An 18,117-nucleotide genomic window follows, 5' to 3' on the forward strand; every position below is an offset into this window, starting at 1 on the left:
AAATGCCTGGCAGGATAGTGGTGGGGTAGGCAAGAGGAAAAGTCTGGTTTGTCACTAGATCTCTCCTATATCATTCAGCTCATTTGTTGCATTCAGATGCAACAGAAAGGGCACAGTGTTACCTGCACTAAAATCTCTTGGGCCAGCAAGAAACTTGTGACCTCCCCTGAAAAAAGACAAGAAAATATGATCTTTTCCTATAGTGCAGAAAGTTCTCCACATTCCAGCAAGTACTATTATAAGTGTTGTGGTCATCTCTGTTTGCAACCTTTATTATCTGTTGTCAACCCTGAAGCTGGCCTAACTGTGGCCATTTTCTTTTCTGTAGCTTTCTTCTAAGGAGGTTTCTCTTCGCATTGCTTCAGGGCTGACACAGTCTGGATCTAAGGGGCAGGGAGGGGTGTGTGTGTAGAGATAACTGGGGTGTTGTAGCCAAAATAAAATTCTTTCCCCTGGGAATCAAGGACGTTCATGCAGGTGTTTGAAAGTCACTTAGCAACTGGACTATATGCTGATTGGACCATGTGACTGTGGATGTATTGGAACCTTGACATCCGTTTGCTTTTAGGCCCAGTTTATAGTGCTGCACTTCAAGTTTTAGACCTTCTTTATTCTCCGGAGCTATTACATATTATTAGCTAAATTTTACTTATTGGCTTAAGCCAGAGGATTACCTAAAAGTGACCATTTTCAAGTTCAAGTCCTTTTATTTTGCATACCATGTTCATGTCTATCTATCACCGTCTTCCCAGCACACAAGGTCAAGGAATGTGGTCGGAAGCTGTTTCTGTTGCGCTGGAAAGATAGCAACCCCCCACCATCTGACTACAAATTGGGACAATTGCATATGCTTATTTTTTCTTCTCTGTCTAAATTTAATTAACTCCCTATCAAAATGTCTTTTGTCCCTAATGCTCATATGAGCACATTTGCACATTCACATCAGAATATTTCTCTGTTCCTTTTCTACAGTGGATTCAGCTAGTCTGGAAACAGTCAGAAATTTAATTTTCTGCAGTGATTTCCATAAAATATAGAACTGCCTCCAGCCAGAGCTTAGAATTGTTTTCTTCTACGTTTGGAGTTGGTTGTGACCTCTCCCAATTCGGCTTTCATGGAGAAATTGCCTTTCTTTGGTTGTGTTAATTGGCAATGTTGTTGTGATACTATTTGGATTCACGCAGTGCAAAACTCCTTAAGAACTCATTCTGAGGGTTGCTTTAATTTGTATTCCTGCACCAGGCAGGATATTGGAGTCAATAGTATAAATGGCTCATTCCATTTTTGTTTCTCCTGGAAAAGTAGCATGGATATATTCTAACATAATAAGCACATTTTAGTAAAGGCATTGGCTCACCTGAGTTCAGACATTTCAGATGATTCCAGACTATGGAAACAACATTCTGACATCTATTCTAAAAGGTCAGTTTTACCAGATTTGGAAAACCACATTGTGTTGGGGCATGTGTCACCCAAGTTCACAGATTGTGATCTCTGGAATCGAAACTTAATTGTTCAGAATCTAATGCAGGATGGGGAATGATGGTCCTTTTATGACTTGTGGGCTTCAACTCCCAGAATTCCTGAGCCAGCATGGCTAGCTCAGGAATTCTGGGAGTTGAAGTCCACAAGTCATAAAGGGGCATCATTCCCCACCTCTGATCTAATGGGTTCAGTGGTGGGTTTCAAAAACTTTTACTATCGGTTCTGTGGGTGTGGCTTGATGGGCATGGTATGGCTTGGTGGGCGTGGCTTGGTGGGCATTGCAGGAGAAGGATATTGTAAAATCTCCATTCCCGCCCCAATCCAGGGGAAGGTTACTGCAAAATCCCCATTTCCTCCCGATCAGCTGGGACTTGGAAGGCAGACAATAGATGGGGGCGGGGCCAGTCAGAATTTTTACTACCAGTTCTCCGAACTACTCAAAATTTCCATTACCAGTTCTCCAGAACTGGTCAGAACCTGCTGAAACCCACCTCTGAATGGGTTGTCTGTTTTTGAACACAAGTAATAAAAGTAAATGTTCTGATGTGTTCAGGTTGAACAATTGCACACTTGGAAATTATTTCATTAATGGTCAGTTGCCAGACCACAGCTGAAGGTTTTAGGAGGCTAAACTGTCATGCCAATGATTTTGTACATTTGAGATTAGACTTGTTCAGATGCCTAGCATCTAGATATGTTTTAATATAGTCATTTCCCCAATGAGTTTTTTTCCCCCTATACCCAGGGAATTCTGAGCAATATAGAACTATTGAGTTATTCTTTCTGATTTTGGCATTTGACTCTCTTCATGAAAAGGTATCTTTGTGCAGGTGGATCTTTTTGGTGTGTTCACAAGGTCATTTCCTGGAACCAGGTTCCAAGATGAACAGGAAGAACTCATTAATTTCTTCCATTTTACAAAATGCAGACAGTCAGAAACATTGCCATGACTCAAGTTCCAGACTACTCTACCTGGGTGATTGAGAATCTTCATTTACATGATAGCCTTGGTCTATGTGTTTTATTTATTTTAAATGAAGCAAATAATCACTGATAATTTCATAATGATTTCGCTTTCACTTGCTTTTTTAGGTATGGGAAACTTTGGTCATTTTTTAATGCTGTTTCTTAACGTCTTGTTTAACCTCTCATATGAGAACATTTTTTAAAATAAGATTGCCATACGAAAAGGTCAGTCCAAAGATAATGAAACTGTACAGAATTCAAAATATTAGTTCTGTCCGAGAGAGGGGTCTGGATCGGACGAGGGACAGTCATCTCAGCTGAGTTGTCCTTAGTCTGGCACTAACCTCTGTTCCTTCTTCCTTGCCATTAGAGGAAAATGGTTTGCATTTAGTTACTTCTTTTTTTTTTTACTTCCTATCTGCTCTGCAACTCTGGTATTCTTTTGTAGTCTCCCTTCCAAGTATTAACAGGACCAATCTTGTTTAGCTTTTGGAAGTTAGTCAAGGTCACTTATTTATTGACCCTAACTGGGCTTCTTAAGAATAAAGAATCTTAAATGGCTGTCAATGATACCTTAGCTCTTCTTACACACTCAGTCACTTAAGCTGCATGATTACATTGTTTTTTCATTAAACCTCAGGGGCATCTCATTAGAACTCAAAGCAATTTCAGAATACATTAAGAATTCATTGTCATGGGATATAGAAATGGCCAAACTGGCTTAGGTGGAATGAACATAAGTCCTAATTATGGAGTCTAATACGAAGCATTGCATCTGATACCTATTGTAGAGGACATCAATGGATTGCAGTTCCTGCATCAAAAGGGGAAGACTATGATCTGCCTTTGTGGGTAAAGTTTGCAGCACTAAACACACATACAAACACATTGGTCTGCTTCACTAGAGACTTTTTGTTGTTGCTGTTCCTTTGACTTTAGTCATTGACTTTGGCTTCTCTCTACTAAAGAATAAGCTTTTTTGTTCATTCTTCCTTCCTTCCTTGTCAAATTTATAAAATATATCCTTGTTTGCTCCTGGTACACCAATCCACAGGGTTAAACATACTAATACAAGAAAATGAAAACCTGCATAAAATACCTGGTGAAAACAAATCATTTTGTGAACTTAGAGTGTGCAGCAGGATGTTAAGTATTCATGTCATTCGGCTGAGTTACTATTTTTATCACTTGTATTTTGAACAAAAGGGGTCTTTTTTTATTCAGCAAAGAATGAATGTGTAATGAAATACCTCCTGACAAATAATCCATTGGATTTCTGTTGTCTGCATGTGAATTAGAGAGAAAGGGAAAATTAAAAATATATGCTATCAACAAAATCACATTGAACCAAGCTCCCTGAGACAAAAATCAAATTAAAGAATTGGAAGAAAAAAGGTGGCTGATCAGCACTAGAGGAGGCTCATCCTTGAAGTTCAGTAGATGACCTTGAGCCGCTATCCTTGTCACAGGGAAAGCTGGAGAGAGCATTGCTCACTGATTTTTGCTCCTTGGAAGAAAAGTGACAGATGCAAATGCTCAAAGTTTTGGATGTGACCTCTGAAAATAAGAACTGAGCTTCTTAAAGGAGGAGGGACCTGTTGGGGTTCAGCAAAAAAGCTTTACATTCTTAATTCACTAAGAAGTTTTAGGATATATTAATGTGGCCACTTTTATGTGGGCATTTTTGACCAAGTGACTGATGAACCTGTTCCGTTTGCTGTGCAGAACCAACTATTGATTGAAACATCTATTGGAGCCCCTTCCTGTAGTTATTTACTGTTAAATGGACCTCCAAACAAGAATGCCTCTGAACAAAATGTTCTCCTTTTAAAGTTCCTTCTTATAAATTTTTTTAAAAAATTGCAACTGGGCACAAGGCAGTTTCTTAAAGTAGTCTATGAAAATAGATTTTTTTTTAAAAAAAGGGAATGGTGACCTAAATGGGGATGAGAAAGCTGGCTTTCTTGTCTATTTCTTAAAAATAGGCAGAAGACACAACCCACAGAAATAAGCTGAGCTAGAAAACTATTTAATAGCTTTATGGTCTCAAGGCTATTGCTGATGAGAACTCAGGTTGTTGGTGCATTAATGAACTTTTGCTGAAAAAGAAATGTTGGCTATATTAATGTTTTGCTTTAAAGTAAAACAAAGATTCTTGGAAGGTAAGGTTCTTTACATCAAATGTTTTTTTTCTTTGTGTTTCAATCTTGAATCAGTAATACTTAATTTAACTGTTAGAAAAGGCACTTCTCAAGTGAAATTTTTCTAAAGTATTAAATAAATACTTATGGATCTGATGAAAACTGATGATCACAGCAAATGGAATTTATAACCAGAAAAGTCTAAAAGGGGAGGTGAAAAATGGCTTTTGGATAAAAAGAAGAAATCACTTATTATTACACAGTTGAATGAAATAAAACAAAATTTTGGTCAACTTATATATATCTTTCTCATATAATTTGGGCTGAAGTACAAGTCTATGTTTTCACATATATTCTCCCAAATATTCATGTGTGTTATTTCAGTAATTTATACACTTGCAAAGTAAAAATAATCTTTTTAAAATTTGTTATTAGAATTTTTGAATACAATAAAAGCATAAAAATTATACTTTAAGATGAGTAAGTAAATAAGTAAATAAGAAAAAGAGAAAATAAGGGGAAGAAAGAGAACAAAAGATAGAATTATAACTTCGGTCCTTCTTTCCATTGGGTAGTTATTATCTTATTCTTTCTCTTCCCTTTTCTTCTTTCAACAAAAAGTCCATACAAAGTTTCCAACCTTTTTTAAAAAAAGTCTTTATCAAAGCATTTCTCTAAGCTTCATCAATTTTATAATCCAATCTTCTATTGTGGCAATTTCATTCTTCTTCCAGATGCAGTATTAATTTCCCGTATTTATTTTCTAGTTCAATGTCCATAATACCCAGTAAAAATTTCTGATTTCATCATAACGTTAATCTGCAATATTTTTTGGATATGGATTAGCCCCCAAAATTCCTTTGCTTTTTCATGTCTACCATGCACGATAAAAAGTCCCCTCTTCATTTTCACACTTCCAACACCGATTTGATATTTTTTGTCCATTTTTGACAGCTTGACCAGTGTCATATATCTATGATACATCATTTTATTTTTAAAAAATCCTCTTACTTTGTGATACAGTGTAAATTTAACACTACTTTCTTACATTTTTCCCATGTATCCATATTTATAACTAGCATTTGCAGCCTGAAGTAAATGTGATCTGGATGGCATTACAATCAGGTTGCTTGAAAAACAGTATTCATCAATAGTTATTCATCACATTGAAGTGGTATCAAGTGGTATGCCACAAGGATCAGTTCTCTTCAGCATTTTTATTAATGACCCTGATCAATAGGAAGAGAAACTGCTTATCAAATTTGCAGGTGTTACAATATTGGATGGCATCACTAATATTATAAGACAGAAATACAATTAAATGACCTTGATATGATATGGAAGGATGGGCTGAAAATAAGAATAAATTGGTAACAGAGTAATGTAGAAAATTTCACCTAGAATCAAAATTTAAATGCCAGGTGTAAAATCAGATAATAGGAATTGTAGGATCAGATAATAGGAGTTGTGAAAAAAATATTGGAATAGTAGCCAGTGGCCAATTGAATCTGAGCCAGCAATGTGAATTGGTGAAAGAAAGAAAGAAAGGAAGGAAAGAAGAAGGAAGGAAGGAAGGAAGGAAGGAAGGAAGGAAGGAAGGAAGGAAGGAAGGAAGGAAGGAAGGAAGGAAGGAATGCAGTCCTAGGTTGCATCATACACCAAGTATTATTTCCAGATCATGACATGTAATCATTTCACTCTATTCTGCTTTGCTCAAATCTCACCTCAAGCACTATGTTCAGTTCCCGACATGACATTTGAAGGACTCTGAGAAACTGGAATAGGTTCAGGAAAGGTGAAGAAGATTGAAGGATCTGGGCAGATATAAAATTGAGAAAAGATAGTTGAGAGGGGATAGTGTAATATGCTTCAGTTACCGGAAAAGATTTCACATAGAAAGTAAAGATCTGTTTTCCATTATCCCAAAGTGCTGGATATGGAATAACAGATACAAGTTAGAGAAAAGCAGAAGTCCAACAACAGAACCAGTTACTCATAGTTGGGAAGCCTCCTTTTCACTAGCTAGGTTCAAAGAAAGGCTAGAGAGCCATTTGCCTGGGATGCTTTAATTTGGATTCCTGAATTGAGAGAAAACATTACATGCATTGAGAGTAGTTCTATTCTATTTAATTAATTTGATCAGGTCAAATGTAGTGGTTCTTCTCTTTGCCCTGTTCCCACCCATTTTTTGAACCTAGTACACTTTTGAAAATTCTCAGGGTGGTCTTAGCCACCCAAAAGTATACTCTGCTCCCTTGGCATAGGACTATTTAATGGGTTTAGAGTGAATGAGGTTTTCACATCACTTAATCTTTTTTAATCACTGTGTGACAGGACCCTCTGATAAGGAGCAGCAAACAAGTTCCCAGAAGACTGGAATAAATAATCATTACTGATTCTAGTTTTAGATAAGTGGCGGCTTCGTCTGTAATTACTGCTTGTAAGAATTCTCATGGTGAATAAATTGATATACAGTAAGGAAGAAAGACATTGACAGGCTTTGACTTCTGCAGAAGCTGAAATTAACTGATATGTTAGTGGGTCAAACATTCATTGTTTTACCAACTACCACTCAGTGGCACTGTGTAAGACTTTTTTTCCTTGAACTGGTCAAATTTTGGTAAAATGGTTAATCATCCCACAAAAGCCTAATCTGAACACAGTACGAAGTTAAGAAACAGGAAAAAAATATATTAAAATACGAACCACATTGCAAGACAGAAATAAAATAAATAAAATAGAGTGGCTGAAAAGGAATTGTTGCATAAATAATAACCTCCCCCATCTTATTGGCTACATACAGTTTTCATTTCTCATAAAGAGAAGAGATTTTTAAAATTTTCCCAGGAATAGAAGCAACAGGTGCTCATAAAAATAAGTGGATAAATCCAAGAGGTAGACAACAACTTATATCATCTCTGAGTCTACTGAATGAGACTGAAGGAAATTGGACTCTTAACGTATGGAAAGCTGCTGGTTTTCTATCCTTTATCTTAAAATTCTCCATGATATTTATGAATTGGCAGGAGAGGGGTACGACTTTCACTTGCCCTCTAAATTTTGTTGGCTCCAAAAGTGAAAAATTAATTAAATTATTATCTAAATTATTAATTAAATTGTTATCTAAGTCTTAGTATGAAAGATTTCAAAAACTGGGCTTTCAGCTCGCATCACCTATAACTAGCTGATGTTGCATCAGCTAGTTATAGGTGTGGTGGCTCAGTGGCTTAAAGACACTCGAGAAGGTCTGTGCTCCAATAATACGAGCACCAGGGGATGGGGTGAGCTAATGTCACTTGCCTTGGCTTCTGCCAACCTAGCAGTTCGAAAGCATGCTACATGCAAGTAGATAAATAGGTACCATTTTAGTGGGAAAATAATGCCGCTTCATGCAGTAGTACACATCCAACTGGTGCTGGACCTACCCGAATGTGCCACCTGAAGGTGAGGCAACCTCAATGGAGAAAGAAAGCCCTGAATGATGCTGCAGAATGCTGTTAGTTTGCCCCTTATTTTACTCTTCCGGATATTGCACAAGCATGAATTGTACAGACTAGCAATCTTAGCAGTGGTGGGTTTAAAAAATTTTTACTACCAGGTGTGGCATGGCTTGGTGGGCGTGGCTTGCAGGGCATACAAGGGAAGGATACTGTAAAATCTCCATTCCCACCCAACTCCAGGAGAAGGATACTGTAAATCTCCATTCCCTCCCCAATCCAGGAGAAGGTTACTGCAAAATCCCCATTTCTCCCCAATCAGCTGGGACTTGGGAGGCAGAGAATAAATTGGGGCGGGGCCAGTCAGACTTTTTACTACCGGTTCTCCGAACTACTCAAAATTTCCGCTACCAGTTCTCCAGAACTGGTCAGAACCTGCTGAAACCCACCTCTGAATCTTAGGCAGCCAAATAACTGTACTCTGTATTAACATAGTAGTATCCTGGATAATGTATCATTGCCACATACTAAATAAATGAATAATGCATTAACTGGTAGCTCTGTATAGCATTGATTTAATGGTTTGCCATGCCAAGAGCTGGTCTTTTCTCAGGAGGAAACACTCAAGCCTTACCGCACATTCTTTTCTGGTTGTATCCAGAACAATAGCCCAATCTCTTCTTGATTGCACTTGATCAGCAGTATCTTATTATTTTAAATGAGTGTTTTTGCTATTTGCACTGAAAATGACATTTTTCAGACAGAACTGATTTTCTTAATATAATACACAAACATTCTTTTAATATAATCTCAAGATAGAACCCAGAAAAAGTGTGAAAGAATAAGTGGATGAAGTAATTTCAACTGAACCAGCATTTGGAGGCAAGACCAACCCCAAAAGTTTTGTTGTTGGAGGATAAAGACAGAAAGAGTCTCCCTTTAATTTAATCTACAAAATCTGAAACGTGTTATGGTAATACAGGCAGTCCTTGACTTACAACTGTTCATTTAGTGATTGTTCAAAGTTACAACGGCACTGATAAAAGTGACTTCTGACCATTTTTCACACTTACAACCATTGCAACATGCCTATGGTCACATGATCAAAATTCAGATGTTTGGCAACTGACTCATATTTATGTCCCAGGGCCATGTAATCACCTTTTGCGGCCATCTGACTAGCAAAGTCAATGGGGAAGTCAGATTCACTTAACAACTGTGTTACTAACTGAACAATTGTAGTGATTTGCTTAACAACTGTGGCAAAAAAGTCCTAAAATGGAGCAAAACTCACTTAACAAATGTCTCACTCAGGGGTGGATTCCACTCACCTTTACTACCAGTTTGCAGCAGGAGCAGGAGGTCGCACGCTTCTGCACATGCACAGAAGCTTCTGCGCATGCACAGATCACCCATGATGACGTCGAACCGGGAGCAACCCACCACTGGTCTCGCTTTAGCAACAGAAATGTTGGGCTCAGTTGTGGTCATAAGTGGAGGACTGCCTGTATTTCTGAAAGAGATCTTCTTCAAGTTAAATAATGTCTACGCTAGCTTGAAATTCCAGATTTCTAAGTGTTGGTGTTTTAGACATGCTATTAGTATGTAGTGTTTCATTACTGAATACTTTTCATCCAATGTCTAAATGCCTAATCTTCTCCCTCCCTCCCTCCCTCTCTCTCTCTCTCTCTCCTCGCTTTCCCTTCCCCTCTCTCTCTTCCTCTTTGCTTTAGAAGGAGATGGCCGCAAACTCAAAGGTGCTATCCAGCGGAGTACAGAAACTGGACTGGCTGTTGAAATGCCAAGTCGAACTATCCGGCAAGCCAGTCACGAATCCATTGAGGACAGTATGAACAGCTATGGATCAGAAGGAAAGTAAGTAGTGAGCAAGAGACAAAGGAGCACAGGTTGAAAAACATGTGGTTCTACATTCTCTGCAATTCATGCTTTTGATGGTTTTCCACCAGTATATATATAAAGGTGGAGTTTCCTTTAGTTCATGTGCACCAGTGGTGGGTTGCTTTCGGTTCGCGCCGGTTCGCAAGAACCGGTAGTAAAAAATTTTAGTAGTTTGGAGAACCGGTAATAACATTGGCTAGCCACGCCCCTGAACCAGTCCCCAGCCCGGTCGCCGCTTGCTTACCCCGCCCACCTCATCAGAGGCTTTTTTTTTTAACTTTTAAAAGCATTTTTTCTACAACCTCTTCGGCTGAAAAAATGCTTTTAAAAGTTTTTTAAAAAGCCTCTGATGATCGTGCGGCTCAGCTGGGATCTTCAGAGGCTTCTGAAAACATTTTTTCTGCAACCTCTTCAGCCGAGGAGGTTGTAGGGAAAAAAATCCCTTTAAAAGCCTCTGGCGATCCCAACAGATTTGCCTGATCATCAGAAGCTTCTAAAAGCCTGTTTTCCTGCAACCTCTCCAGCCGAGGAGGTTGTAGGAAAAAAAATCCCTTTAAAAGCCTCTGGCAATCCCAGATGACTTGACTTGCCTGATCGTCAGAGGCTTCTAAAAGCATTTTTTTCTGCAACCTCTTAAAGGTCGTAGAAATAATGCTTTTAAAAGTTAAAAAAAAAAATTGGCCACACCCACCCAGTCACGTTACCCCCCAAGTCACACCCACAAAATAAGCCACGCCCACAGAACAGGTAGTAAAAAAATTTAAAACCCACCCCTGATGTGCACCACTTTATACTTGTTTATATGAACTGCATGAATCAATTTAGTCCCAGTTTGGGGAGACCCTTTTTGAGTTCTTTGTGGTTTTTGTTTGTTTTCATCAACTGAAATAATTATTTGTTTTATTTTATTTTATTTTTTTTTAAAAAAAACCAGTTTCAATCATTGCTTCTCTTATTCCTAAGGCTGCCTTGAAAAAAAACTTTTTTAACATATCCAAGTGTTTTTTAGCCAGACTTGTCCTTCTGGATGGTTTATAATCTTATCGTTAAACAACATGTGATACCTAAAAGTCACATGTTCCAATAAACAAAGCTCTGAGAACGATCTAGTCACATAGAGAAAGCAGTAAAATTTCATATACTAAAATCCTATTTCTAAGAATCAGGGTTGGGTTTTGTCTGCTTTCCCTAACAATTATATTTCTTCTTTATTCATTATTGATATTCTCAGTTTTAGCAGCTGTGGCCTCTCTTGTCTTTTTTTATGGAAAAATCAGCAATATGCTGAACTCTTTCCTCCCACAAGATCCATATCACTGTCGCTCAGAGCCATTCTGCCTCATAAAAATCTGGTGGCAATCTGGTTGAATCTTTTAAGATCAAAGAACAATGATAATTCCATGCTGGTGCCTGCCAAGTAATGCTTGCATTACATAATCCATGTGCTTAATAATCTATTGTATCAATATCAAGCCTTCCATCATGCTCTAAAGACCCTATTATTCCAGCAAGCCGGTCTGACAGGATAAAGGATTTTAATTGGGTTTTGATAGGGGTTTTAAATAACGATTTTAGCTGGGTGTTTTAAATTTGGCCAGTGATTGAATTATTTTAATAAGTTTTTAAATTTTTTGTCTTGTATATTGTTTTTACTATGGCTGTTCACCGCCCTGAGTCCTTCGGGAGAAGGGCGGTATATAAATATAATAAAAGTAAAAGTAAAGTAAAAGTAAAAGTAAAAAAAGTAAAAGCGGATCATCTGTCCGAGTCCTTTTTCTTTCTCCTTTTTTGAAGATAGGGACAATATTGCCCATTCTTTGATCCTCTGGAATTATCCCCATCTTTTGTGAGTTTCAGAGTTCATAGAACAGGATCTGAGATGGCATCCTTCAAGGTCTTTCAAGGCTCTTGGATGCAAATGAGTTGGTTCTGAGGACATATTTGTGGCAGTCTACTGTCTCTTTGCGTATATACTACTATTTGCTTTTTGTTTGTTTGTTTGTTTCTTCCTTGAGGTCCTGGAACATTGTTCCTCTTACAGGGCAAGACTGAAGCAAGGTGTATACTCCCATCACCTGTAAATATCCCACTATATTATCTGAGCAGTATTTATATTTTTAAAAATTTGCTTTAAAATTCCTTTTTAACCCAAAAGCACCCCTTTTTTGGATCTTTTAACCTAAGTTCCTTTGGCAAGTTTGCCTTTCTGACTATATATATATATATGTATGTATGTATGTATGTATGTATGTATGTATATGTATATGTATATGTATATGTGTATATATATATATATATATATATATATATATATATATATATATATAAATTTTCAACATTTAAAACACAACACACAAATTTCCACTCATTACAGCATTTCCATATCATCCATAACATTCATATTTACATAAATTCTATTTCTATAGTTCACTATCCTATATTATACCATACCATTGATTGAGTTATAATAATATCTACTCACATATAATCACATTATCATCAATATTTTCTAGGTATGAGGCCCTTGCTAGTATTTCTGATTGATGATTTCATCCATCTTCAATTTTCTACACTTTTCTTTTAACTCTTAGCTTGGTCAAAAGCTCCTGCACATCCATAGCATTTTTAACCTGCTTCTTGCATTGCCTTTTTTTTTTTACTGGAACGGTGATAATGATGTTGACTCATTTCTGTATCTGCAGAGGATACAATTTTCTTCTTCTTCCTCCTTTTCTCCAATTGCTTTTTAAAACTGCTCTTTATTGTATGTTCCATCCCCTTAGCAACAATCTCCTAGCACCAGTTGCTGGGACTAGTCTTCTTCCCAATGTTCCAATTTCTTGGACCACTTTGAACCAATGTCCACTTATGGTGCAATTTTTTCCCCATCAATTGTTTAAAAACAGACACTTAAGCTATTCAGCCTGTAATTCTCTTGATCTCTTCTCCATTCCTTTTTAAAAATGGATGTTAACACTGGTCACTTTCCAGTTTTCCAATATAAAGAAGAGTGTATTGCCTGTTTTATTGAAAAGTTCAAAATTTTACATTCACATTTTTGAAGAATGTATAGATGACTCTTATGTGGACCTGGTGATTGTCTTCAAACTGATTGTCCTCAGTTTGTCAGTAAAATCTAGGTTGTCTTCAGTTTGTCAGTAAAATCTAGGTTTTAGATCCTACTAGTTCTTCATCTCATGTCAATATTTGCCTTGTTTCTCTTTCTTCCTGAAAAGACAGTTGCAAATAATTCGTTCAACCTCCTCTGCACATCCTTATTTAATTTTTGCCAATCTTTTCACTGTCTTATTCAGTATTTTGTCTGTCTCTCTAGTTAATTTCTTTCTAACTGATACGTAGACAAGTGACTCAGTTAATTTTTGAAGGATGATTTAAAACTAAGAACCTTCACAGGGTTGTTTTTTCTCATCATCCTATTACACTCATCACTGCCATCAAGTTGCTTTGCTCTATGTAACTATAATACAACTTACATTCTCAATGAAAATGCCTCCAGCAAATGATTCTCCTGTGTAATTTTAATAATGCAGCTCTGCTCCTTGTCTGTATTACAAAACTGAGATGAACAGGGATGCATTTTTATGCCTTTGACGCTGCTAAAAAGCTGTTTGCCACATGACAGCAGATCTTCTATTCAGGATATTCTGACTTTTTCTCAGAAACAACAAACACCTTGCAACATCTCAGCAGCTTTATTGCACAGTGAGCTGATTTTACTTTCCAGCTGTGATCAGAGGGGAGAAGGCAATAACAGTGCAATTCTAAAAATAGTATTGCATCTGGACAAAATATAAACTTGCTCCCTTAATGGCATGCACCTGTGGTCTTGGCAGTAAAGTTAGAAGAGGAATGAAAGAATAAAAAAGCTGCCTCATATTCTAGACCTTCTCTTATATCGATCCACAAAGGATTCTTTTATATTATGCTGAAAATGTCACATTTGGGGTATTTTTAAATAAACCAATGGGATGTAAGCAGAATAGTGTGAATTTGTGCTTATCTGGAAACGCTCATTTTCATTCTTGATCGTTTGCTTCCTTGAGGGTTATATTTTCCTTAATGTAAAATGTCAGTTGATAGACATTTATGCCTCTGAAGTATTGATGTCATGGGATTAATAGCTGTTAATACAATAGACAAAACGATGGCTCCATAAAACATGATAAAAGCAGAATTATTATCTAATACATTTCCTTAGAGAAAGCTTTCTTCCAAATTAAAAGGTTAAGGTTCCCAAATTCAGACACAGTCTCAGATTTTTGATAGTATCTCATTGTTGCAAAATTTATAGGCAGTTTAAGGAAAGTGTGAGATGTGAATCCTTAAATTTATTCCAGTACCAATCTCGCTTTTATTTTCTAGACTTGGACACCAATTGCTGTATTAGAGAATATTCTATATTATTGCTTTTTCTGTGTTTAAAGAAGGAAGGCACTAAATAAATACTTGCCATGGAATCTCCATTTTAACTTCCTTTTCAATTGATTGCCAAAACCCATCAGTGCTAAAGGATTAATAAAGAAGTGTTTGAATTAAGATTTCAGTTATGGCTGACTAAACCTGTAGCATAGAAATAGTATTGTGCAATTATTTAAGATAATATTTGATTGATTGATTGATTGATTGATTGATTATATGCCATTAAGTAATTTTTGACTCCTAGCAACAACAAATGTAGATTTTTTTCCTTGATGATCTGTCCTTAACCTGTTCTTTCAAGTCTTCCAATGGTGCACTGATTGCCACTGTAATTTATTTAAGGCAATACTGCTAAAGAACAAATGCATTGTATGTATAATTTATATGATGTAATTATGAAGCCCTTGATGCTCTCTGAGCTTGGTTGTTTACTTGCAAATATTGATGTAATTTCATTTTTCATAACCTATGGTTTGAATTAGTGCATTCAGAATATATGTGTTAATAATGACAATGCATCTTCTACTTTTTTTCATCTTGTGATATTATGATTTGATTTAAGAACTCAGGCTTTCCATGTTGAAAGTTCAACATACAGTCCTGGCATCTTCACTATGGATTGAATCTTCCCCATTAGAAACATTGCTTATAATACTAGGCTAGATCTTACATAGTAGAACGCAGTTTTCAACCCTGACTTTAATATTCTTTCAATTAGATTTGAATTCATAAAAAATTAATTGCTTAATGAAGCTAACAAACAGTTACATTGGGTCCAGTGGTGGGTTGCTACCGGTTTGCCCAGGATCGGGCGAACCAGTAGCGGCAGTGGCAGGAGGCTTCACCCACCCACACGGACATCTCTGCGCATGCACAAAAGCTTCTGTGTATGCGCAGAAGAGTTGCGCGAGCATGCGCGCACCCACGAGCGAACCGGTAGCGGTCGAAATTGAAACCCACTATTGATTGGCTCACCTATCTTCTGCATTGCTTTTACCTTGACATAGTTTATATAGAAATAAGTGCCCTTCATACACAAAGCCATGTAGGTATTAGAATATACATATATATTCCCTTGTAATTAATAGTATTCAGATAGAAAACATCTTTGAAACTGTTGATCCCTTTCATTTTAATGCTTTCAACCATGATTCTTCTCTACCTTGTCAGCTATAACTGTGGTTTAGGATTAAATGTGAACTGATGCTGATCTAATTAAAACTAATATTTATTAGAGGACCTGATGTTTTTGAGGCTGCCTTCTGATTTCCAAACCATGTCTGACAGACAGTCAGGAAGAAATCAGATCAAGTCACTACAAAGCACTCTGCATGGGGATATTTTTATAAAGTGTTCATTAATTTCATCCAATGTGAAACACAGAGCTAAAATGCTCACTGTTAATTTGCTTTCTAGACTACATTATCTTGATCCATCTGCATTTGTTTCAAAGGTCTAAGTCTAAGTTGCAGAACTAGTCTCTCCCACGTGAATCTTCCATACAGCATGATTTCATGCCGAACACATGAATTACATCTTACTCATGTAAGAAAGTCCACAACAGAGGTGGGTTTCAGTAGGTTCTGACCAGTTCTGGAGAACCGGTAGTGGAAATTTTGAGTAGTTTGGAGAACCAGTAGTAAAAATTCTGACTGGCTCCGCCCCCATCTATTCTCTGCCTCCCAAGTCCCAGTTGATCGGGTGGGAATGGAGATTTTACAGTATCCTTTCCCTGGAGTGGGGTGGGAATGGAGATTTTACAGTATCCTTCCCCTGCCACGCCCACCAAGCCACACCCACAGAACCAATAGTAAAACATTTTGAAACCTACCACTGGTCCATAGGACATAGTTCATTTTGTGAAATGGCATTATGTATATATTGAAGCACATACTGAGGTATGAAAACAGATCTCCATCCAGTTTGAATCCTTCTTTTATAGAAGACCATACCTGGAGTACTGTTTACAACTCTAAGCAACATATTTCCAAAAAAATGCTGACAAACCAATCAAAGGATGGCAACAAAGATGATACAGGGACTTCAGGAAGAGAAGATTGAAGTAGACATGGTAACCATGCTTGGATCCATAAAGAAAAGCTATAGGGAAGCTGCCTGAGAACTGTTTTCCATGCCCACAGAAACTAGAACTAGAAACAAAGGATTTAAATTGTAGCCATCTAGATTTTTTTTAAAATATAAGGAAAACTTTCCTAACAGCAGAACAAAGTATCTATGGGGGTTTGGGGTTCTATATTTCTAGAAGTTTTTAAGAAGAGGCTCTCTTGGATGGTTATCCTATACATCACAGAGGATTAATCGGACTACTATAGATCAGGGCTCTCCAACCTTGGCAACTTTAAGACTTGTGGACTTCAACTCCTAGAGTTCCTCAGCCAGCAAAACTGGCTGAGGAACTCTGGGAGTTGAAGTCCACAAGTCTTAAAGTTGCCAAGTTTGGAGAGCCCTGCTACAGATGACCTTTATGATTTCTTCCAATATGACAGTTCTATTATTCTAGTTGGGCTGTACGTGATATATCAATACATGTCTAAAATTCCCTCATAGGCTTACAGACATCATTTTAGCCATGAAGCACAAACTGTAGCTAATTCTGCCATCCTTGCAACCTTTTGCATATTCAGTCTGTATGAAGATGTTCTTCAGAATTCTTTTATGACTTCCTTTCATGTATTGCTGCCTTTAGAACTCTGGTTGCAGTGAAGAGAAGGGCAAGGTTTAATATCAGAGTATCACTGTTGTTCTTTCAGATTTGGAGCTAACTCCGATAGAAATTCAGTAGGCTTTTGTTGTGGTTTTGTTTTTTCAGCAGATTATGCTTGTTTTATTGACTCTGTGGGATGCTTGCATCCTCCTACCGTGATTAGATATTGTACTGAAATGATTTATTTAGCCACCGTAGGAATAAACTGCTGAACTCGACCTTTGCATTCCTTCAGCACAATTTTTATGATGCTTTCATGACTGTGTTTGAGAGTATATGTCTGAGGGAAGTTTTATTGTTTTAATTATAATTATTTTGAGAAGGGTATTGATGTGGCCAGAAAGTGGAGTATAAGTGTTTAGATGAAATACACGAGCCCTAATGTGTAAGAGAGATCAGAGATTATTGCAAACACAGAAAAGATAATTTTTCCACACTATCCTACAACATTTACCCAGCCTACAATATGCTGACTAGTCCACAGGATACCAACAGTGCAAAAGTCTCAGACATCCCACATTGAGTAGTATTTAAAGGCTTGCTTGTTTTCTAATTTACCACTAGCTTGTTTGACTTGCTGGAGCTAAGATAGCCTTCTTTAGAATAACTCAACAGTCTGTCACTGCAAGAAGAGGAGAGAGGTACTCCTGTTTGATAAGGGGAAGTAAAAAGAAACCCATTATTCAAGGACACTTTGTCACTATATTCCGCCTTCCCTTTCAGGTTTTATTTGAACTCTTAAAACAAAATGTTCTCTTGCTGCTTCCCTAGAGATTGTATGAGCCTGTTTCTCATTTACTCCACTCAAAAGGCAACTTGAGTGGCTGAAGAGCCTGCAGCTGTTTGTTACACGTCTACTTGTGACATCATTTCTGTTCATAGCACATACAGGTGTGCTAAATGCTAGAAAGTTCATCTGGAAGAAGCCCCCATCCAGTTGGACTAGATAAAAGCAACATGAATTGTCCAGACTGCGGGAAGGTGTCTTTTATACTAGTACGAAGGGTAAACAGAATCTGGGAAA

The 18,117-nt window shown here is 37.3% G+C and overlaps 1 protein-coding gene across 2 annotated transcripts in view; it reads left to right on the forward strand.

Moving 5' to 3' along the window:
- Positions 1–18,117, forward strand: part of RIMS4 (regulating synaptic membrane exocytosis 4) — a 99,161-nt gene that overhangs the window by 50,846 nt on the left and 30,198 nt on the right. The window contains exon 2 of one of the 2 annotated variants that reach the window (XM_070940001.1): positions 9,763–9,904. In XM_070940001.1, coding sequence (XP_070796102.1) covers positions 9,763–9,904 — 142 coding nt within the window. The remainder of the gene's footprint in view (positions 1–9,762; positions 9,905–18,117) is intronic. The other variant, XM_070940002.1, reaches the window with a different exon arrangement.

Source organism: Pituophis catenifer, unplaced genomic scaffold, assembly GCF_029215685.1.
Source record: "Pituophis catenifer annectens isolate HBS135680 unplaced genomic scaffold, rPitCat1.0.hap2 SCAF_3, whole genome shotgun sequence".
In the NCBI taxonomy this organism is placed as follows: domain Eukaryota; kingdom Metazoa; phylum Chordata; class Lepidosauria; order Squamata; family Colubridae; genus Pituophis; species Pituophis catenifer.